This window comes from Mustelus asterias, chromosome 2, assembly GCF_964213995.1.
Source record: "Mustelus asterias chromosome 2, sMusAst1.hap1.1, whole genome shotgun sequence".
Lineage (NCBI taxonomy): Eukaryota > Metazoa > Chordata > Chondrichthyes > Carcharhiniformes > Triakidae > Mustelus > Mustelus asterias.
The window spans coordinates 18,799,845-18,824,252 of NC_135802.1; the positions used below are offsets into that span (position 1 = coordinate 18,799,845).

At 48.0% G+C, this 24,408-nt stretch overlaps 1 protein-coding gene across 2 annotated transcripts in view; it reads left to right on the forward strand.

The window, feature by feature from the left end:
- The first annotated feature begins 15,361 nt into the window (after nt 1–15,361).
- actr3b (actin related protein 3B) overlaps nt 15,362–24,408 on the forward strand; it is a 105,995-nt gene continuing 96,948 nt past the window's right edge. Inside the window, exon 1 of one of the 2 annotated variants that reach the window (XM_078227614.1) lies at nt 15,362–15,555. In XM_078227614.1, coding sequence (XP_078083740.1) covers nt 15,512–15,555 — 44 coding nt within the window. In that variant the 5' untranslated portion in view covers nt 15,362–15,511. The remainder of the gene's footprint in view (nt 15,556–24,408) is intronic. The other variant, XM_078227622.1, reaches the window with a different exon arrangement.

Consider the following 24,408-nt stretch of genomic DNA (forward strand, 5'->3'; position numbering starts at 1 on the left):
ACGCTTCTCAGGACTCTAAAGGGCAATTTTTAACCTGGCCAATCAACCTAACCCGCACATCTTTGGACCGTGGGAGGAAACCAGAGCACCCGGAGGAAACCCACGCAGACACGAGGAGAATGTGCAAACTCCACACAGACAGTGACCCAAGCCGGGAATCGAACCCAGGTCCCTGGAGCTGTGAAGCAGCAGTGCTAACCACTGTGCTACCGTGCCGCCCTAAAATTCATTCGTGGGACATGGGCATCGCTGGCTGGGCCAGCATTTATTGCCATCCATAGTCCCTCTTGAACTGAGTGTCTTGCTAGGCCATTTCAGAAGGCAGTTGAGAGTCAACCACATTGCTCTGGAGTCACACGTCGGACAGACCAGGTAAGGATGGCAGATTTCCTTCCCTAAAGGATATTAGTGAACCAGATGGGGTTTTCCGATGGTCGATAATGGCTTCATGGTCATCAGATTCTGAATTCTAGATTTTTTTTAATCGAATTCAAATTCCACCATCTGCCGTGGCGGGATTTGAACCCGGGTCCCCAGGACATTAGCTGAGCTTCTGGACTAATGGCTTAGCGATAATACCACTAGGCCATACTTCCCCATCAAGAGTTTTAACAACACCAGGTTAAAGTCCAACAGGTTTATTTGGTAGCAAATACCATTAGCTTTCGGAGCGCTGCTCCTTCATCAGATGGAGTGGAAATCTGCTTTCCATTCCATCTGACGAAGGAGCAGCGCTCTGAAAGCTAATGGTATTTGCTACCAAATAAACCTGTTGGACTTTAACCTGGTGTTGTTAAAACTCTTATTGTAGATGGTGGACAGGCTTTGGGGAGGCAGGAGATGAGTTATTTGCCTCGTGAGTTACTTCAAGAGAAGGTGTGAAGGAAAGGTGTCACAGGGAAAGTGCATAAAGTGAGTTTAATTGGCTTTTAAAAACTAAAATAGAAAGATGAAGATGATTAAGTCTGGGAAAGTGCAGTTCCAAAGAACTTAGGTCAGATATGGGAAAGATCAAAGGGAAAAGGCATATTTAAGAAGACATTGAAACCTCTGCAGGGGGCTGTTGTTTTTAGATCTTAGCCAATAGCAGGAATAGCTGCTTACCTCCCAGTAGTCATGGTGTGGAGATGCCGGCATTGGACTGAGGTAAACACAGTAAGAAGTCTCCACTTTTGGCTTTTGCTACCAAATAAACCTGTTGGACTTTAACCTGATGTTGTGAGACTTCTTACTGTGTTTACCTCCCAGTAAGCAGAGTGTGAGGGAAGGAAGCCTGATCTGAAAAGCAAGCTGTTGGTTTACCTCAGAAACAATGCTGAGAGACATAAAAGCCCTGTGAGGTAACAGTTACTGGATTTATATAGATCTTAAAATCTATAAAATTTTGTGGAACAGTTTGGGGAGATTAGCTCTTAAAGTAGATAAGATTGTTTGGAACTGTTTAAATTAGTGATACGATCTACAGCCACTGTCTTAATCAACTGTAATTGTCATTTACTTCACTGTTATCACTTCAATTTATTAATAATTGTCAAGGACAGTTAAACCTCAAACACTACTTCAGTGTTTCCTTCCCTACCTCTTCCTTTAACCAAAAAAATACACTATGAGGGTCATAAGCAAGGGAAAGGTGAGTTGAGATTATTTCATCCTTTTAACTGTAAAAGAGCAGAATGGCAGTTAGGGTAGTGGTATGCTCCTCCTGCCAGGTGTGGGAAATCAGGGAGCAACCTAGTCTCCCTGACAATTTTGTCTGCAAGAAGTGTGTCCAGCTGCAGCTCCTCACGGACCGCATTCTTCGGTTGGATCATCAGCTGGAATCACTGCCGAGCATACAGGGGGCAGAGTGGATGATAGGCACTAGTTACAGGGAGGTTGTCACACCACAGGTTCAGACAGGTAGATGGGTGACTACCAGGAGAGGCAGGCAGGTAGTGCAGGAATCTCCTGTGGCTATTCCCATTTCAAACAGGTATACCATTTTGGATACTGTTGAGGGGGATAGCCTGTCCGGGGAAGATACCAGCAGCAGCAAGGCCTATGGCACCACACCTGGTTCTGCTGTAGAGCAGAGTTGGGCAAAGAGCAAGTGAGCAGGAATAATAGGGGTCTCGCTAGTTAGAAATACAGACAGGCATCTCTGTGGCTGCAATCAAGACTCTAGGATGGTGTGTTGCCTTCTCCCCGCCCCCCGGTGCCAGGGTCAAGGACATCTCTGAGCAGTTGCAGGACATTCTTAAGGGGCATAATGTGGAGATGCTGGCGTTGGACTGGGGTGGGCACAGTAAGAAGTCTCACAACACCAGGTTCAAGTCCCACAGGTTTATTTGGAACCACGAGTTTTCGGAGCACCACTCCTTCATCAGCTGTGTGGAGAGGTAGGTTTCACAAACAAGGCATATATAGATGAGGAAACAATTGCAAGATAATGGTTGGAATGTGAGTCTTTTCAGGTAATCAAGTCTTTCTGGGTACAGACAGTGCGAATGGAGAGAGGGATAATTACAGGTTAAAGAGGTGTGAATTGACTCAAGCCAGGACAGTTAATAGAATTTTGCAAGCCCAGGCCAAATGGTGGGGGTTACATGCAGTGTGTCATGAACTCAAGATCCCGGTTGAGGCCATCCTCATGTGAACTTGGCTATCAGTTTCTGCTCGATGATTCTGCATTGTTGTGTGTCTTGAAGGCTGCCTTGGAGAACGCTTACCTGAAGATCAGAGGCTGAATGCCCTTGACTGCTGAAGTGTTCTCCGACTGGAAGGGAACACTTCTGCCTGGCGATTGTTGCACAGTGTCCGTTCATCCATTGCTGTAGTGTCTGCATGGTCTTACTGATGTGCCACGCCTCGGGACATCCTTCCCTGCAGTGTATGAGGTAGACAACATTGGCCAAGTCGCAAGAGTATGTATTGTGTACCTGGTGGATGATCATATCCACGTCGATGATCCGGCATGTTTTGCAGAGGTTGCTGTGGCAGGGTTGTGTGGTGTCGTGGTCCTGAAGGTTGGGTAGTTTGCTGCATGCAATGGTCTGTTTGAGGTTGCGCGGTTGTTTGAAGGCAAACAGTGGGGGTGTGGGGATGGTCTTGGCAAAATGTTCGTCTTCATCGATGACATGTTGAAGGCTCTGAAGAAGATGTTGTAGTTTCTCTGCTCTGGGGAAGTACGGGACGACGAAGGGTGGATATAGACAGCCATTTCTTAGGATTATTTGTATGTAATTTTCATAAAAGCAGAAATTAATTAAACATTTTAAGAAGAAAATAATAAATGGCAGAGAGGGAGAGAGAGAGAGCATGGCAGTGCAAGATAGGACCTGTATGGAGCTCCAGAGGGACAAAGCACTGAAGGTCTCCTTCTGAGCTGAATCTGTTAAAAGGGGCGATAATAGGCAGGAAGCTTCAAATAGGAGCGATCTTTCAATAGCCTGCCCTTCTCCTGTTTCTTAATTCAGAAAATGAGTGTCTAGACCTAACCATAGAAAACATATGTTTCGCAAAAATAAAGGTGCATGGAATTGGCATTAATATATGAGGATTGGCTAGAAAACAGAAAATTGGAATGAACAAACCAGGGTGTAACTCGTGAAGTGCTGCCAGGGTCAGTGCTTGGGCCTCAGCTATTGACAATTTATATTAATGATTTAGATGGGGAGGTGGGGGGAATACAGTCTAATGTATTCAAGTTTGCTGACGATACAAAGTTGCGTGGGAAGATAAACCCTGACCTGAGGAGGATGAAAAAGGCTGGAAATAGATACAGACCGCCTAAGTGATTGGGTGAGAAAGTGACAGATGGAGACTTAAGTGGGGAAGTGTAAAATGATATGCCTTGCTAGGAAGAGTGGAAAAGCAGAATATTCTTTCAAAGGTGTGGGATGAGTAAATGTTGGTGTGCAGAGAGATTTGGGTGTCCTTGAACATGAATCACAGAAAGTTAATATGCACACACAGCAAGTAACCAGGGAGGCAAATGGTAGATTAACCTTCATTGTTTGGGAGGTGGAACCTGCAAGTAAATAAGTCTTGCTGCAATTGTATACGGCTTTCGTGAGACTACACCTGGAATATTGTGTACACGATTAGTCTCATTACCTAGGGAGGGATATACTTGTCTTAGAGGGATATCACAATGGTTAACCAGAATGATCCCTGGGATGGGAAGGTCATCCTAATGAGTAAAATTGATATCTATTTTCTGGAGCTTAGATGAGTGAGAGGTGATCTCAATGAAATGTTGACAATTCCTAGAGGATTTGACAAAGGTTAACACTGACATTATTTCCCTCAGCTGGAGTCTAGAACTAGGGGTCGGAGTTTCAGGTTAAGGTCTCTGCCAGTTAGAACTGAGATGAAGATAAATAGAGAGTTGGGAATCTTTGGAATTCTTTACCCCAGAGAGCAGTGGAAGCTTCATTGATGATTGTTTTCAAGACTGATAATGATTTGAATTATTATTGTTGCATGTATTGAGATACAGAGAAAAGTGTTGTTTCTTGCGCGCTGTACAAAGCATACTGTTCATAGAGCATATAGGGGAAAGGAGAGGTTGCAGCACATAGTGTTACAGTCAAAGCTAGGGTGTAGAGAAAGATCAACTTAAACCAAATCTGTAAGAGGTTGGAATAGAGCATTGCTAAAGAGTTTATAAGAATTAGAGTACAGTTTTAAGAGCATAGAATGAGAGTAAAAGATAGAATTAGAGGGTAGGCTGGGGACAGCTTTCAAGAAGTCTCCACGCTCCGCTGCCATCTTGAATATCGAAGATATTGATGGACTTTTGGATATAAAGGGAATCAATAAATATGGGGTTAGCGCAGAAAGGTGAATTTGAGCAGGAGTTCAGCCACTTGAGTGGCGGAGCTATGCCATTCATGCTCTTGTCTCTTTCATTCTTATAATGGCGGTCACGATCAAAATGTTGCATTGGATCCTGGTCAGAGGTCAGAGAGAACCCTGAAATAATTAGTTGAAACACCCAGGAAGAATTTTCATGCTACACCAAGGAGAGGAAGTCCAATTCATCCTAAATAGAGAGTATAATACTAAATAGAGATGCGCATATGAAATATGGATGTGGATATTGTTGGTAACTTAGAATTTTTTCAGTCCAACACATTCCATTTTGCCGTTTCGCTGGATAGAAATCCTATGGATTTTTGAACTTTTTCCTATTGCCAGGATCAGAAATAAAAGGTTGCACTCCGCTGCCAAGTAGTTTATTTGTGTATTTCCACACTGGAGGTACTCGAATTTGACTCCGACAAAAAGAGTGAAGAGAAATTTCTAAGAATAATCTCCAGATGCCTGATGCATGGAAAATCCATCTATCCAATGACTGCTGGGTAAAAAAATACACTTCCACTGTGTGGAAATTTGAGTATCTACCATAATTATCCCCTCAAACTGGGCCAACAGCAGCGAGACTGTTCCTAATGAAAACAAAGCAAACTCCTGGACCTCGAAGGACTGAGTTTTGCCTTCAGCAGAATCTTACCACCTTCTGTCTCGGGCAATCCTTATTTGCCCACCACTGAAGATCAGCTCGAAAGCAACCGTGATTGAATAAACTGGACATGTTCCGTTGCGCTCTTCTGAAAATTAACAGTGTCCTATCCTTTTCCTAGATGAGCAGAGTGCTTCGAAGAAGTGGCCATTTCTGCGCGGCAGATGCTGATTAAGTAATGTCAGGCAGAAAGCCATCAAAATAATCAACATCCCCATCACTCATTCATATTGCCAGATCACTGTTCATTGACACTCCTTGATTCATTCTCCACCAGTGCCAGACTCTAAGCGGTGCCTGGAATGGCACCAGCAACTTCCTGATCCTGTGCAGACTAAATACAGCTGGCTTGGGGTTGTTTCCACGGTTACTGAGACAACTGCTTGCTTTTGTTTTGAGAGCCATTATAATGCTTTGCCTGATTGATTTTAAGGGAGAAGATTTCAGTTTATTTAATATAGATTAAAGTGGCTTTATGAGCAAAGTAATAAGTCTCACAGGTTAAAGTCCAACAGGTTTATTTGGTAGCAAATACCATAAGCTTTCGGAGCACTGCTCCTTCGTCAGATGGAGTGGAAATGTGCTCTCAAACAGTGCAAACAGACAAAATCAAGTTGCAGAATACATCATGACTACCACTTTATGAGCAAAGCCAGTGATCTGATATTTGGAGATCAGGGATCTTCACAGGTTCATAAGTGGGACTCTTGTCAAAACATCCCCATTGATGACCAGAAAGTTGTTGTGAATCAGAATGCTGTTTTGAGTTTTTTTAAATTCAGTCGTGGGACATGGGCGTCGCTGGCTGGCCAGCATTTATTGCCCATCCCTAGTTGCTCTTTTCAGAGACGAGTTCAGAATCTTCCACCTTCGTCTGTTGGGAAAAAGATACAAAACTCTGAGGGCACGTACCAACCGACTCAAGAACAGCATTCTTCCTGCTGCCGTCAGATTTTTGAATGGACCGACCTCGCATTAAATTGATCTTTCTCTGCACCCCAGCTATGACTGTAACACCACATTCTGCACTCTCTGCTTTCCTTCTCTATGAACGGTATGCTTTGTCTGTATAGCGCGCAAGAAACAATACTTTTCACTGTATGTTAATACATGTGACAATAATAAATCAAATCAAATCAGCCATAGTGCTGTGACTCTGGAGTCACATGTAGGCCAGACCAGGTAAGGACGGCAGATTTCCTTGCCTAAAGGACATTAGTGAACCAGATGGGTTTTTCCGACAATCGACAATGGTTTCATGGTCATCAGTAGATTCTTAATTCCAGATATTTTTTATTGAATTCAAATCCCATCATCTGCTGTGGCGGGAGTCAAACCTGGGCCTCTGGAACATTATCTGAGTTTCTGGGTTAATAGTCTCGCAATAATACCATGCAATAATATCAGCTCCCCTTGACTGCAAACTGGACAATTCTGTTTAGTATTGTACAATGTGTTAGTAAAGTAACCTGAGTTGTAGTTATAGTTATATTGGTGTCATAATGGCACATCACATTCATTGAATCCCTACAGTACAGAAGGAGGCCATTCGGCCCATCGAGCCCACTGAAAATAATCCCACCCATGCACTATCCCCATAACCCCACCTATTTACCATACTAATCCCCTGACACTAAGGGGCAATTTTAGCTTGGCCAATCCTTCTAACCTGCACATGTTTGGACTGTGGGAGGAAACTGGAGCACCCGGAGGAAACCCACGCAAACACAGGGAGAATGTGCAAACTTCGCAGAGTCACCCGAGGCTTGAATTGAACCCAGGACCCTGGTGCTGTGAGGCAACAGTGCTAACCACTATGCCATAGTCGACTGTACTACGCCATAGAAAATTAATATTTTATAGCTCAGGAATCCATTTGGCCCATTCTGTCTATGCTAACTCTTCTCTTTCCCATTTTCCCATTCCGTGGCCTAATCTTAGAATTATAACCCACCCTCTACCTATCCGCAAATTTTGAACCAACTGACAGATTGACATTTTCCGATTCATATCAGGGATTTTACTCAATGGGTAAGATGGTAAATTTGAGTCAGAACCATGGAACTCAACTCTTGGTCTCTTGAGGACCAGCTAATGCAATGGGTTAGCACATTTCTGGCATCTGCCTCCCAATCCAGCCTGGCCTGGTTGGATGAAAGTCTCTTCCCTCTGTCCAGCTGTAGGGATTCCATCCAGAAGGAGTCAAACCAGCTTAGGGCAGCACGGTAGCACAAAGGTTAGTACTGCTACCTCACAGCACCAAGGACCTGAGTTCAATTCTGGCTTTGGGTCACTGCCTGTGTGGAGTTTGCACTTTCTTCCTATGTCTGCGTGGTTTCCTCCCACAGTCCAAAGATGTGCAGGTTAGGTGGATTGGCCATGCTAAATTGCCTCTTAGTGTCAGGGGGATTATCAGGATAAATTTGTGGGGTTATGGGAATAAAGTTTATTTATTTATAAGTGTCACAAGTAGGCTTACATTAACACTGCAATAAAGTTACTGTGAAAATCCCCTGGTTGCCACACTCCAGCACCTATTCGGGTACACTGAGGGAGAATTTAGCATGGCCAATGCACCTAACCAGCACATCTTTCAGACTGTGGGAGGAAACCGGAGCACCCGGAGGAAACCCATGCAGACACGGGGAGAACTTGCAGACTCTGCATAGACAGTGACCCAAGCCGGGAATTGAACCCATGTCCCTGGTGCTGTGAGGCAGCATTGTTAACCGCTATGCTACCAAGCCACCTGGGTGGGATTGGACAAAGCCTGGGTGGCTTTGTTGTCAGTGCAGATTCGATGGGCTGAATGACTTCCTTCTGCACTGCAGAGATTCTATGATTCTTTGAAACTTGCTGGCCTAAATTATTTCTGCCTTGCTCCTGGGAATCATAACTTCCTTGTTGCATTCTGAATGAAAGATTCTTTCTCTTTCTATTTATTTCATCAGCTCTTGATGCATTTCCATCTATCATATTGATCTTATTTAGATTATGTTTGAAGCCGTTTCCAAAGACGGTGGCCACCTTTGAACATTAACAAAGTGCATGGGACAAAGGCAAGTGTCGATCATCAATATGTGGCTTTGTATTATTTCAACTACATTGCATGGTTAGAGCTGAGATATTCAGGAGGAGACATTGCTAAGGCCAGGTTAGAATGGGGAGTCTGAATCGTGACATTTGGTAAGTCAGGGCCATTGAGAGTGAATGGGAAGCAGCAATAGGTCAGGGAAAATGATGCCAGTAGCTTGGTGCTGGGGTGGCTAGGCCAAGAGTTGGCTTAGGATAGTAGAAATGTGTAAATGCCAAAACAGCGAAGAGGCTGGATCCAGCCAAGATCATATGCTTTTCAAGAAATAGATTACATTCAAGAAGTGGAAAGAAAGTCAGAAGTACCATTCTTGGGAGATATTGCAGGAGCAAACGGAAACTATTGAGTGTAGATATTATGGTCAACAGACATAAAGCAAATTTCAGGTTAGACACTGGAGCAGGAACTTCAATTCTATCAGACTCAGAAAAGTGGTTAAAACCAAAACCTTGATTTCATCTTCCTAATAAAGGTTCAGGACTTCTGTAAAGGTTATCAGCAGTACTCATGTGAGCTGTCAGCTGGCAAGAGGACCAGTTGAGGCCTTATAAAGGTGGAATGGGTTAACTCCTGGGGTGGCGTTGATATGCCCCATTGACATTGGGTAGGTATTGGTAAATCTGCTGCGATGCCAAACAGGAAATGGCTAGACAGAAGAAACAGGCAATAGTTTGGTGGAAATAGAGGTACCCAGGTTCTGTACATACGTCTGTCTCAAATAATGGCTCCAGATCAGTATTTCAGAACTGCTGATGTTAGGTATAACCTGCATGATGACCTTTGGCCTGAAAGCAGTAACAGTAAGGAATTTATAATTGTTTGTAAAAACATTTGAAAGAGACTTTTAAGACTTTGTATCACTTGAAAAAAAAAACAATTAAAATTTTTGGATCATCAGGTCTATGTGACTTGCAATTCTTGACTTAGAGGGCAGCATGGTGGCACAGTGGTTAGCACTGCTGCTTCACAGCACCAGGGACCCGGGTTTAATCCTGGCCTAGGGTCACTGTCTGTATGGAGTTTGCACGTTGTCCCCGTGTCTGCGTGGGATTCCTCCGGGTGCCTCGGTTTCCTCCCTGCGGGTTAGGTTGATTGGCCATGATAAATTGCCCCTTAGTGTCAGGGAGATTAGCAGGGTAAATACATGGGGTTATGGGGATGGTGCCTGGGTGTTATTGCTGTTGGTGCAGGCCCAATGGGATGAATGTCCTCTTTCTGCACTGTAGGGATTCTATGGAGGCAGCACCAACAGGAAGGTAATTAAATAATGGAGACAGAAAGACACAAAGAGCTGGAGAGAGAAGGTGGTCAGCAAGTTGAGTCAGAGAATTGGTTGGAAAAGTGGTTGTGGAAAAAGTGGTTTTCTGAGTGGTTGAAAAGCATGTTTAGAACTGCTGCCATTGTTTATATTAAGTTGATCTTTCTCTATACCCTAGCTATGACTTCTCTGCTCCCCTATGTACTCTATGAATGGTATGCTGAGTCTGTATAAGGCGCAAGAAACAATACTGTTCACTGTATCCCAAAACATGTGACAATAATGAATCAAATCAAATCAAAAACATGTGAAGCGAAAGGCAGTTCTGGTGTATCCACATTGCCATGACCTATGGGAACTGAAAGTTGGGAAAGTTATGGAAAGAACTGCACCATTGCATAGAAGATTCCTTGAGCGTAACCCTGTCTTGTGGAAGCTGCTAACAGCAGTGAATTGGTGAAGTCCTTGAAGGAAAGTGACTGGAAATTTGCCTGAGGAAAATCCAAATTTGGAAAAACATTATGACTGAAATTAGGGCCATACTGGACTGCTTAGAAAAATATAAGAGATTTATCTTTTGGTTTATTTGCTATTCCACTTGTAATTTATAGTTCGTACTGACAGCTTCTTCCCTGCTGCCATCAGACTTTTGAATGGACCTACTTTGCATCAAGTTGATCTTTCTCTACATCCTAGCTATGACTGTAACACTACATTCTGCACTCTCTCATTTCCTTCTCTATGAATGGCATGTTTTGTCTGTATAGCGCTCAAGAAACAATACTTTTCACTGTATGCTAATACATGTGACAATAATAAATCAAATCAAATCAAACTATGCTAACATATTTAATTTATGTTGATTTTCCTTCATGTAAAGTAAAAATCCAAAAAAGCGAATAAAAGCAAAATACTACAATGCTGGAAATCTGAAATAAAAACCGAAAATGCTGGATAAACTGGCAGCATCCCGGGAGGAGCGAGTTTGAACAGTTTAGGCCTATACTCTCTGGAATTTAGAAGAATGAGGGGAGATCAAATTGAGGTATACAAGATGATAAAAGATATGGATTAAGTAGACGTGGAGCAGATGCTTCCTCTTGTGGGGCATTCTAGGACGAGAGGTCATAGTCTTAGGATAAGGGGTAGCAAATTTAAAACAGAGTTGATGAGAAACTACTTCTCCCAAAGGAGTGTGAATCTGTGGAATTGTTACCCCAAAGTGTGGTGGATGCTGGGACAATGAGCAAATTTAAGGAGGAATTAGACAGATTTTTAATTGGTACTGGGTTGAAGGGTTATGGGGGGAAGGCGGGAAAATGGGGATGAGGAGCACATCAGCCATGATCGAATGACGGAGCAGACTCGATGGGCCGAATGGCCTAATTCTGTTCCTATGTTTTATGAGCTTATAAACTTATGAGAAACAGAATTAATGTTTTGAGTCCAGATGACTGTTCTTTCGAGCTCGTAAAGAGTGAAATCTTGTTTGGTAATTTCTTCATTCGGGTGTCATTTGGTAAATCTTTGGTTTACAATCTTGGCATAAGAATTCCCAGCCTCAGAGCAGTACACAAGTTCATCATTAACCATCTTAAGAAGAACATAACAAGTAAAAATCAGCTTTTCAGCTGTGCCACACTCATTGATTTTATGAGAACTGATCCTTAATTGATGGAAATTACGACTGAAATTACATTTTGATTAATGAGCAACATCGCCTAATGACATATTAAGCATTAACTTTCTACAAGTGAAGCAGCAGACCATTCCTTTTTTTCCAGGTGAATCATCTTGTGTTTTTTTCTGGTCTTACTAATTCATACAGCAAAAGCAGTGGAAAGGTGGGCTCTGTTGACGGACCTTGAGTAGAGAGGGTCGAGGATTTTTTTTATTTGCTGTGTTGAAGGTGATTAAATGAATTGGGAAAGTAGAGGGAGGGAAACTATTTCCTCTGGGGGGGGGGCCAGAACAAGGGGTCATAACATTAAAATTAGAGCGAGACCGTCCAAGGATGAAATCAGGAAGGACTTCTTCACAAAGAGAGTAGCAAAGATCTGGACCCTGACAGTGGCTCAGTGGGCAGAACACTTGACTCTGAATCAGAAGTTCCTGGTTCAAGTCCCACTTTAGGATATAAACATAAAACTCCATTGTAATACTGAGTGAGGTGCTGTCCATCAAATGTGACCTTAAACTGAGGCCCTTCTGCCCTCTCAGTTGGCTATAAAAGGTCCCAAGGTGGGGAGCGTGGGAGTTGTCCCTAGTGACCAGACCAATAATTATCCCACAATCAATTATCTGCACATTGCTATTTGTGGGAGCTACTGTGTTTCAAACATTACAACATAGAATTATAGAATCATGCAGTGCAGAAGAGGCCCATCGGGTCTGCACTGACACGTGTGAAACACCTGACCTTCCACCTAATCCCACTTACCAGCACTTGGGACCCATAGCCTTGAAGGTTGTGACATTCCAAGTGGTCATCTAGGTACTTTTTGAAGGTTGTGAGGCAACTTGCCTCCACCACCCACCCTAGGGGATTTTCACAGTAACTTCATTGCAGTGTTAATGGAAATTTAACTGTGACACTAATAAATAAAGTTTAAAACTTTAAACTTCCATTTAGTGCATTCCAGACTGTCACTACCCACTGGGTAAAAATGTTTTTTCTCACATCCCCCCGAACCTCCTGCCCCTCACCTTGAACCTATGCCCCTCATGACTGACCCTTCAACTACGGGAAACAGTTGCCCCCTATCCTCTCTGTCCATGGCCCTCATAATCTTGTACATCTCGATCAGGTCGCCCCTCAGTCTTCTCTGCTCCAATGAAAACAACCCAAGCCTATCCAACCTCTCTTCATAACTTAAATGTTCCATCCCTAGCAGCATCCTGGTGAATCTCCTCTGCACCCTCTCAAGTGCAATCACATCCTTCCCATAATGTGGCGATCAGAACTGCACACATTACTCTAGCTGTGGCCTCAAAAAGTTCTCTCCAACTCCAACATGACTTCCCTGCTTTTGTAATCTATGCCTCGACTGATAAAGGCAAGTGTCCCATATGCCTTTTTCACCACCCTACTAACATGCCCTTCTGCCTTCAGAGATCTGTGGACAAACACGCCAAGGTCCCTTTGTTCCACAGAACTTCCTAGTGTCTTACCATTCGTTGAATACTTCCTTGTCAAATTACTCCTTCCAAAGTGTAACTCACACTTTAAATTCCATCTGCCACTTATCTGCCCATTTGACCATTCCGTCTATATCTTCTTGTAGCCCAAGACACTCTACCTCACTGTTAAACACCCGGCCAATCTTTGTGTCTTCTGCAAACTTGCTAATCCTAGCCCCACATAGTCATCAATGTGATTTATATAAATGACGAATAGGGGGCCTAACACAGATTCCTGTGGTACACCACTGGGCACTGGCTTCCAGTCACTAAAGCAACCTTCTGTCATCACCCTCTGTCCCCTACAATTGAGCCCATTTTGAATCCACTTTATCAAAGTACTTTGTATTCCCTATGAATTTACCTGCTTTACAACTCTCCCATGTGGGACCTTGTCAAAGGTTTTGCTGAAATCTATATAAAGTGCATCAATTGCACTACCATAATCTACACATAGATAGAATCTACAGTGCAGAAGGAGGCCATTTGGCCCATCGAGCCTTCACTGACAACAATCCCATCCAGGTCCTGTCCTATCCCTGTAACCCCACTTATTTTCCCCCTAAACCCCCTGACATTAAGGGTAATTTCTCATGGCCAATCCACCTAACCTGCACATATTTGGACTGTGGGAGGAAACTGGAGCACCCGGAGGAAATCCACGTAGACACGGGGAGTAATAATCATAGAAACAATCGTAGAAACCCTACAGTGCAGAAAGAGGCCATTTGGCCCATCAAGTCTACACTGACCACAATCCCACCCAGGCCCTACCCCCACATATTTACCCGCTAGTCCCTCTAACCTTTGCATCTCAGGACTCTAAGGGCCAATCAACCTAACCCGCACATCTTTGGACTGTGGGAGGAAACCGGAGCACCCGGAGGAAACCCACGCAGACACGAGGAGAATGTGCAAACTCCACATAGACAGTGATCCAAGCCAGGAATCGAACCCAGGTCCCTGGAGCTGTGAAGCAGCAGTGCTAACCACTGTGCTACCGTGCCGCCCACGGAGAATGTGCAAACTCCACACAGACAGTCACCCGAGGCTGGAATTGAACCCGGGTCCCTACACACCCAGCCACCTCCTCAAAAAATTCGATCAACAGTGACTACATTTAAAAATAACTTTTAATGAGACTATAAGGGGTACGGACAGGTTGTGAAGGGAGCAGCTGTTCCCTTTGATTGACGGGTCAATCACAAGGGGGCATAGTTTTAGGGTAAGGGGCAGAAGATTCAGAGGGGATTTGAGAAACATCTTTTTCACTCAGAGGGTGGTTAGAATCTGGAATGCACAGCCTGGTTTCACAGTCAAGCCTGGAAACCTTACAACCTTTAAATTTCAGAATATTCAAGGATATGGGATGTGCAGGAAAATGGGAATAGTGGTAGTTACTGTCGGTGCAGACTCAATGGGCCAAAGGACCTTTCCTGTGCTGTACGACTCTGTTAAGACGGTACCACAGAATTCATGCAGAAGGCGTGCTGGTTAGGTGCATTGGCTATGCTGAATTCTCCCTCAGTGTACCTGAACAGGCACCGGAGTGTTGGCGACTAGGGGATTTTCACAGTAACTTCATTGCATTGTTAATGTAAGCCTACTTGTGACACTAAGAAATAAAGAAACAAACAAACTTTTTCTGCTCTATGACATAATTTTACTGATATCAGTTTCTAGGAAACCAATTCCAAATAATTCAGCTCTGACGAAGGGCCATCCAGACTCAAAACATTGGATTGGCAGTAACTTACATTTGCCCAAATAATTGTGCGTGGTTAGCTCCACCTTATTTATTTCTATTTATTAGTGTCACAATAGTCAAGTGGGCGGCACACTGGTTAGCACTGCTGTCTCACAGCACCAGGGACCCGGGTTCGATTCCCGGTTTGGGTCACTGTCTGTGCGGAGTCTGCACGTTCTCCCTGTGTCTGAGTGGGTTTCCTCCGGTTTCCTCCCACAGTCTGAAAGACGTGCTGGTTAGGTGCATTGGCCGTGCTGAATTCTCCCTCAGTGTACCCGAACAGGCGCCGGAGTGTGGCGACGAGGGGATTTTCACAGTAACTTCATTGCAGTGTTAATGTAAGCCACTTTTTTAAACGTTTATTATGTTAGTGTCATAAGTACGCTGACATTAACACTGCAATGAAGTTACTGTGAGAGTCCTCTGGGTGAATTGTCCCAGGTGCTGTCAGTGATTAACACGAGGGAGAGGGCAGGGGCGGGGAGGGGCAAAGAAGGGGCGGGGCGGCCATGTTGTTGGACCGCTGCCAAAGGCCCTCCATCCGGGTAAGCAGCGCCCTCAGGCGGCTCTGACCCCGGAAGTGCTCCTCCTCATGGTTACTGCGGAGACGCGGCGGTTGGCGGGCCGCACGCTTTGAAACACCTCGCCGGCAACAACAACCAGCACCGGGAAAAAACACTCCACCCGGCTGCTCCGCTCCGCTCCGCTCCCACCGACCTGACCAGCATGGCCGGCCATTTACCTCCTTGTGTCATTGACTGCGGGACCGGGTGAGTCTGCTGTCCTTTCCGGGGGCAGGAGCCGGCCGGCGGGCGGTGCAGCAACGTGAAGCAGCGCCCACCCACCTGCCGTCAATCACAGCCGTCGCCATGGTTACGCTCGCGGCCAGTTGGGGAGGGAGGGGGTGGGGCCTGGGGGGAGGGAGGGGGTGGGGCCTGGGGGGAGGGAGGGGGTGGGGCCTGGGGGGAGGGAGGGGGTGGGGCCTGGGGGGAGGGAGGGGGTGGGGCCTGGGGGGAGGGAGGGGGCGGGGCCTGGGGGGAGGGAGGGGGCGGGGCCTGGGGGGAGGGAGGGGGCGGGGCCTGGGGGGAGGGAGGGGGCGGGGCCTGGGGGGAGGGAGGGGGCGGGGCCTGGGGGGAGGGAGGGGGCGGGGCCTGGGGGGAGGGAGGGGGCGGGGCCTGGGGGGAGGGAGGGGGCCTGGGGGGAGGGAGGGGCCGGGGGAGAGGGGAGGGGCCTGGGGTGGGGTGGGGGGAGAGGGGAGGGGCTTGGGGGAGAGGGGAGGGGCCTGGGGTGGGGTGGGGTGGGGGGAGGGGCCTGGGGGAGAGGGGAGGGGTCTGGGGGAGGGGTAGAGGGTGGAGGAGTGGGGCGGGGGGGGCGGGGAGGGGTTGGGCCTGAGGGGGAGGGGGTGTAGGAGAGAAGAGAGGGGCCGGGGGGGGAGTGTGTGGGAGAGAAGGGATGGGTGGGGGTGTGGGAGAGAAGGGATGGGTGGGGGTGTGGGAGAGAAAGGAGGGGCCGGGGGGATTAGAGGGGGGGAGGGGCTGGGTGGGGGGGAGGGGCTGGGTGGGGGGGAGGGGCTGGGTGGGGGGGGAAGGGCTGGGTGGGGGGGGAGGGGCTGGGTGGGGGGAGGGGCTGGGTGGGGGGAGGGGCTGGGTGGGGGGAGAGGGGGGAGAGGGGGGAGGGGCTGGGTGGGGGGAGAGGGGGGAGGGGCTGGGTGGGGGGAGAGGGGGGAGGGGCTGGGTGGGGGGAGAGGGGGGAGGGGCTGGGTGGGGGGAGAGGGGGGAGGGGCTGGGTGGGGGGAGAGGGGGGAGGGGCTGGGTGGGGGGAGAGGGGGGAGGGGCTGGGTGGGGGAAGAGGGGGGAGGGGCTGGGTGGGGGGAGAGGGGGGAGGGGCTGGGTGGGGGGAGAGGGGGGAGGGGCTGGGTGGGGGGGGAGGGGCTGGGTGGGGGGAGAGGGGGGAGGGGCTGGGTGGGGGGGGAGGGGCTGGGTGGGGGGGGGAGGGGCTGGGTGGGGGGAGAGGGGGGAGGGGCTGGGTGGGGGGAGAGGGGGGAGGGGCTGGGTGGGGGGAGAGGGGGGAGGGGCTGGGTGGGGGGAGAGGGGGGAGGGGCTGGGTGGGGGGAGGGGCTGGGTGGGGGGAGAGGGGGGAGGGGCTGGGTGGGGGGAGAGGGGGGAGGGGCTGGGTGGGGGGAGAGGGGGGAGGGGCTGGGTGGGGGGAGAGGGGGGAGGGGCTGGGTGGGGGGAGAGGGGGGAGGGGCTGGGTGGGGGGAGAGGGGGGAGGGGCTGGGTGGGGGGAGAGGGGGGAGGGGCTGGGTGGGGGGAGAGGGGGGAGGGGCTGGGTGGGGGGAGAGGGGGGAGGGGCTGGGTGGGGGGAGAGGGGGGAGGGGCTGGGTGGGGCCGGGGGAGGGGGGAGGGGCCGGGTGGGGGGAGGGGGGCCGGGGGAGGGGGGAGGGGCCGGGTGGGGGGAGGGGGGCCGGGTGGGGGGAGGGGGGCCGGGTGGGGGGAGGGGGGCCGGGCCAGGTGGAGGAGAGGGGGGCCTGGCCGGGTGGGGGAGAGGGGGGCCTGGCCGGGTGGAGGGGGAGGGGGTGGGGCCGGGTTTGGGGGGGCCGGGGGGAGGGGGGAGGGGCCGTGGGGTGGGGAGAGGGTTGAGGGCTGGGGGGGGTGGGGAGAGGTGTGAGGGGCCGGGGAGGTGGGAGGGGCCGGGAGGGTGGGGGCTAGAGGTGGGAGGGGGTGGGGGGAGAGGAGGAGGAGGGGGGGGGGGGTGGGGTGGGGTGGAGAGGGAGGGAGGGGCCGAGGGGGGGTGGGGTGGAGAGGGAGGGAGGGGCCGGGGGGGGGTGGGGGGAGAGGAGGAGGGAGGATGGGGTGGAGAGGGAGGGAGGGAGGGGCTGGGGGGATGGGGGCGGAGGAGGGAGGGGCCGGGGAAGCGGTGGAGAGGGAGGGGGGGGGATGGGGGCGGAGGAGGGAGGGGCCGGGGAGGCGTTGGAGAGGAGGGATGGGTCGGGTTGTTGGGGGTGAGGGAGAAGGGAGGGGATGGGGAGGAGGGAGAAGGGAGGGGATGGGGAGGAGGGAGAAGGGAGGGGATGGGGAGGAGGGAGAAGGGAGGGGATGGGGAGGAGAGAGAAGGGAGGGAGGGGCCGGGGGGGGGTGGGGGGAGAGGAGGAGGGAGGATGGGGTGGAGAGGGAGGGAGGGAGGGGCTGGGGGGATGGGGGCGGAGGAGGGAGGGGCCGGGGGAGCGGTGGAGAGGGAGGGGGGGGGATGGGGGCGGAGGAGGGAGGGGCCGGGGAGGCGTTGGAGAGGAGGGATGGGTCGGGTTGTTGGGGGTGAGGGAGAAGGGAGGGGATGGGGAGGAGGGAGAAGGGAGGGGATGGGGAGGAGGGAGAAGGGAGGGGATGGGGAGGAGGGAGAAGGGAGGGGATGGGGAGGAGAGAGAAGGGAGGGGTCCCGGGGGGGGGAGAAGGGAGGGGATGGGGAGGAGAGAGAAGGGAGGGGTCCCGGGGGGGTGGGGGGGGCTGGGCGAGGGACGGGGGGGGCTGGGCGAGGGACGGGAGGGGCCCACCGGGTGGTTCAGAATGGAGCAGGAGTGTAGCCAGGCTGGGAAGGGAGGGCTGCTGGTGGGTGGGTAGGATGTGGGGGTGATGGGTGTGGCAGGAGGGTAGGGAAACTGTGCACTTGCCCCTCTGTCCAGCAGGAATAGTTTACTTGATTTATTATTATCCAAAGGCGTGCAGGTTAGGTCGATTGGTCATGCTAAATTGCCCCTTAGTGTCAGGGGGATTAGCAGGGTAAATATGTGGGGTCCCGGGGATAGGGCCTGGGTGGGATTGTTGTCAGTGCAGGCTCGATGGGTTGAATGGCCTCCTTCTGCACTGTAGGATTCTATGTATTGGAATACAATGAAAAGTATTGCTTCTTGTGCACGATACAGACAAAGCATAACGTACATAAGGGAGAAGGAAAGGAGAGGGTGCAGAGTATATGTTACAGTCATAGCTACGGTGTGGGGAAAGATCAGCTTAATATACGATAGTTCCATTTAACAGTCTGATGGTAGCAGGGAAGAAGCTGTTCTTGGGTTGGTTGGTATGTGACCTCAGACTTTTGTATCTTTTTCCTGACGGAAGAAGGTGGAAGAGAGTATGTCCTGGGTGCGTGGGGTCCTTGATTATGCTGGCTGCTTTCCCAAGGCGATGGGAAGTGTGGACTGAGTCAATGGATGGGCGGATGAATGGAGCTGCTGCTACATGTGTGTCCATGTGTTTGTCCTTGCAGTGTCAAAGCAGGATCTTCGGCCCATCCAAGTCCATGCAGGATCACTGTTGTGCATTCTTCTGTAGCCTGGCCAGTTTATTTCTCAAGTCCATCTGATTTCCTTTTGAAATAGTTCATGGTCTCCTCTTCCACACTCTGAGGCAGTCTATTCCAGCTCATCGTCAAACTGTGTTTAAATGAAAAGTCCTTCCTCGCATCCCACCCACCATTTCTCACTCAAAAGCTGAGATTCGTATCTCCTTAGCCCTTGCACCATCAACTAATGGAAACAACTTTTCTTTGTCTGCTTCAATCTGGCATGTAATCTTGTCCACCTCTATTAAAACTTTCCTCACCCAGCCTCTTTTGCTGAAAGGAAACAATGCTAGTTTCTTCAGCCGAGCTAAAATCCTTCATCCCCAGAACCATTCCGGTAAATCTCATCTCCACCCTCTCAAGGACCCTCAGATCCTTCCCGAAGTCTTGTGTCTAGAATTGGATGTGATCGTCAAGTTGTGGTTTCTACGCATAAAACTTAATAACTCCTCTGAAAGCTCGTGCTATCATATAAACCTGTATCATTTAACCTGGTGTTGTGAGACTTCTTACTGTGCCCACCCCAGTCCAACGCCGGCATCTCCACATCATAAAACCTAAGCAACTCAGCAGCTTGCATTTTCAGTATTCGCCATTGTGAAACTAATAACCTTATTTAGGATGTCTTTTATATCTTGTGTTGTTACTTTTTGGTCAGCCTTGTTTTAGAGGAAATTTATAACATTCAATACTTGTATTATATCCAGCATTATCCTGAAACACGCTCCCGAACAGCACAGAAAAATGTATTTATAATCACCTTGATTCTTGAGCATAAAAATCATGACTGACACTCTGAGGGAGTGCCGCACTGTCACAAGTGCCGCCTTTTGGCCAAGACGTTAAATTGAGGCCCTCTCTTTTCTCTCAGGTGGCCATAAAAAATCCCATGGCACTATTTTGAAGAAGAGCAGGGAAGCTGTCCCTTTGTCCTGGCCAATATTTATCCCTCAATCAACATTGGAAAAACAGATTATCTGGTCACTATCTCCTTGCTGTGCACAATTTGGTTACCGTGTTCCCTACATTACAGCAGTGATGTCACTTTGGAAATACTTCATTGACTGTAAAGCTTTTTTTGTCTTTTTCAGTGGTTGTGAAAAGTGCTGTGTAGATGCAAGTCTTTTTAATTTGACTTTATTTTTGGTCATCAAAATTTAGTACTTTGATGAACTTCATTGCATTTAATTGTGCATTACCCGGCCTTATTTGTATTTAACTTTTAATCAACATTATTAAAAGATTTTAACATTTATTTATATCAGACCTGCGTTTTTTGCCTCACGTTGTTATATTATTTTCCGTAAACCATCTTCAAAGTCCTCATTAACTTGTTTTGACATTTTTAGCAGTTAGACTTTGGAACGGAGTGGTATTTGTCACCTCTATGTACAAATTGACTGCTGTGGTCTCCTCCTGTTAGATCAATGTCATTTGCTGGCATGTTTTAATTACCTGGTATTTCAATTTGTGTGACTTCTTAACTTGGTAAAATAAGCTCTATAATTTTTAAATGAGATCTGACAATGACAAATGTATATGTTACTTGAAGAAAGATAAATAATTTACTGTTCAATTTTTCTTTATGGCTTTTAAAAAAAAAAGAAAAAGTCTAAATATTTAAACTGTTCTTGGTTTAGTTGTGTACAAATTTGTCACCTCATCTGAAACAACAGCTGTTTATTTTCTGTCTTTAAAGAAGTGTTGTGGACATACAATTACAAGTGAATCTGTTGTATTTAAAGCTGCAATCCCCTGTAGCTGCTAAGTTATACTTACCATTTTCAAAGCAAGAAGTAAATGAGCCCGTCTTTCAAATATATTTCCATATATTTGCTACTAGCTGAGACCTGCAGAAACATTTGTGGTGAAGTAAGTACCTTTGCTGCAACAATACTTTAATTACAGGATTTCTAGTTATTCTTTATCAAATAATTGACCCTGTCACTTTGCCACAATTAACTACTTACATCAACTAATTCCCCTCCTACCCATGCCATTCCATCCCATTCCTTTCATCTCCCGCTGCCACCATGCCACACCTGTTTGATTCCCAGCTTGGGTCACTGCCTGTGCGGAGTTTGCACGTTCTTCCTGTGTTGTGTGGGTTTCCTCCGGGTGCTCCGGTATCCTCCTGCAGTCCGAAAGACGTGCTGGTTAGGTGCATTGGCCATGCTAAATTCTCCCTCAGCTTACCCGGACAGGCGCCGGAGTGTGGCGACTAGGGGATTTTCACAGTAACTTCATTGCAATGTTAATGTAAGCCTATTCGTGACACTAATAAATAAATTTTCTTCCTAAGGTGTCCCCTTCTAATCCTTCACATGCCAGCTCACCTGACTGTACCTTGGGGAGAGGGAATAGGTACCTCACCTGACAGCACCCGGAGAGAGTGCTGGCACCCAGAGAGAGTTGGCACCTTGCTTGACTGGGAAACTTATCTTCCACTTTTTTCTCTTCCTTCCCATCCCCAAACCGGCCGCTGCCATCAACTGTTGGCAGACAAGCAGAGCAAGGTTCACTCATCTCAAAATTGAAAAAACCATGAATGGAATTGGGTTTTTAAAGAAAAGAAATTACAGTTAGCACCTTGAAACACTATTTTACAAATTTATCATCAACCTCATCCCACTTCAAAAAGACTTAATCTCCACTACGTGCTTCGATCCCCGTCTAAAATGACACCCAAAACTAAATGTGCCCCCTGTACCTCCACTTACACATGGCACCGCCCAACAAATAAATCCACCAATTGATGCAGAGTGCAAAGTGACTAATTGGAACAGTCCAGACAAACAAAACCTATTATTACAGATTTGTTTAGAAAGTTGTTCATTCTGGAGTGATCTTCTCCTGCAAGGAGCAGTATTTTGTGTGTATTTTTGTTCTGGGAGTAAATTTGTTTTAGTTTGCTCTCTGCACCACGCATTGACTGAAACTTTAAAGGCACGTGGGTGAACTGCATGATCCAAGTCCGAGCTGGCAAAAGATCTTTGCCCTCCAGCATTTATGCTATGTCTCTCTCTCTCCATAAGATGCTAGATCTTAGCCCGCTGAGTGTCTTCAGCATGTTGTGTTTCCCAGCTTTTTGCTGGGATGATCTGTGCCCTGGCCTCCACGAGGCTTATCTGAGATGATCCAGACGTTTTGAGTGGCCTGGGAGACATCTTCTTCCTTTTGAACTATCTGTGCTTTGTAATGGGAGAGTAGTGTGATGAAATCAAGAACTCAGAATGCAATGATGGCACCTTATGATGATGCTTATTCACCGTGCTGCCTCCTAGTTCTTGGGCAGAAGGCCCAAGAATCTATTCTGAGAGCAAGAAGCAGCATTATAAGTACAAAAAAAATGAAAATATGCATCTTTGTTGAAATAAATTAATATTATATTAGCTACGTAATATATAATTTCCTGTATGTTTAGCTTGGGTATTGCAGCTTTTATCGGATAGTTGGATGAATATTTTAAGTCAAGAAAAATTTAGGGCCGTGGGGAGAGATTAGTCCTTTAGAGTTTAAAAGGAATGAGAAGGGCTCTTATGAAAAGGTGGCACAGTGGTTAGTACTGCTGCCTCATGCCCCCAGGGACCTGGGTTCGCTTCCAGCCTTGGGTGGGGGTTGGGCCTGGTTGAAATGCTCTTTTGGAGAGTCAGTGCAGATTTGATGGAGCGAATGGCTTCCTTCTGCACTCTAGGCGTTCTATAGAAAACATGCTTGAGGGAACTTGACATTGTGGATGCCGGGAGAATGTCTCCCCCTAATGGGGGAGTCTAGAACTTCTGCGGGGCTGGGGGGGTGGGGGGGCGGTGGGGGGGGGGAGCGGGGGGTGGGGGGGCCGTGGGGGGGGAGCGGGGAGGGGGACGCAGCTTTAAATATTCTGAGTCTCTTATTCAAAATGGCAGTGGGGAATTTTCTTTTCCTCAGAGGGTCATTAGTTGGTGGAATTCTCTTTCTCAGAGAACAATAGAGGCTGGGTCATTAAGTATGTTCAAGATTGAACTAGGTTTCTGATTGACAAGGGAGTCGAGGGTTATGCTGTGCAGTCAGCGAGGTGGAATTGAGTCCACAATCAGATCAGCCATGAGCTCAGTGAAAGATGGAGCAGGCTCCTCTTAATTCTTGCGTTCTTCTGATTGGGGCTGTACTATAAATATTGGGTTGCCAAAGCAATGTGCTGGCCAAGAAGGTGGACTGAATCACATTCCTCTGTGCAATAATTATCTGTTGCTGGTGAGAATCAGTATATTTGATGTGGGAAAAGTATTCACAGCATACAAAGTGCTATTCAAAGTAGATGCGGCAGCTCACAATTGCAGTCTATAGGCGCTGTGGGCCATCAGAGTGGTGGAATTGTATTCCCTCACGATCTGTATACTCATGGTCTGGCATGTACCACGCTTCACCACCACGATGAAGGCGGATCCTTGGTTCAAAGAAAGTTGTGAAAGAGTGTGCCAGGAGTGGCATCAGGCATATCAAAAAATGAGGTGCCAACCAATGAAGGTGTAATGCAGGAGTACATGCATGCTGAACTGTAACAGCTGGAGGCTACAGACTGAGCTGAACATCTCCCAACCAATGGCTAAAACGCTGTCATCCTGCTAAACCCAGTCATGGTGGGTAATGAGGCAGCTAATGGTGGCAAGTCTTCATGAACATCCCCTCTTCAACAGTGGGAGAGCTCAGCAAAAGGCAAGGGTGAGATATTTGAAACCATCTTCAGCTAAAAATGCCAGTAATAATCTCTGCTTATCTCCTGACTTCCAAAGCCCCTTCACCACCTACCTCTAGGTATAAATTAGGAGTGTGATGGAATGCTTTTCACTTGCTTGGATGGTAGCTACAACAATACCTGTCGGACGATAACATCTGAGACAAAGTAGACCAGTGTGATGTTCACCCCATCTATCAGTTTAAATTTCCATTCATTCTACCATCTTTTGAATGCACTGCAGCAAATCATCAGACTTCCCAAGCACATGCCTCCACCACCTAAAGGACGAGGGCAGTAGGTGCATGGTAATCCCATCACCTCCGAGTCTCTCACTATTCAAACTTGGACATATTTCATTGTTTCTGTATTGTCACTAGGTCGAAATCCTGGAATTTCCTAACTGAAAACATTTGGGAATAAATTCACACAGAAATATAGAAAATAGGTGCAGGAGTAGGCCACTCGGCCCTTCGAACCTGCACCACCATTCAATATGATCGTGGCTGATCATGCACTTTCAGTATCCCACTCCCACTTTCTCTCCGTACCCCTTAATCCCTTTAGCCACAAGGGC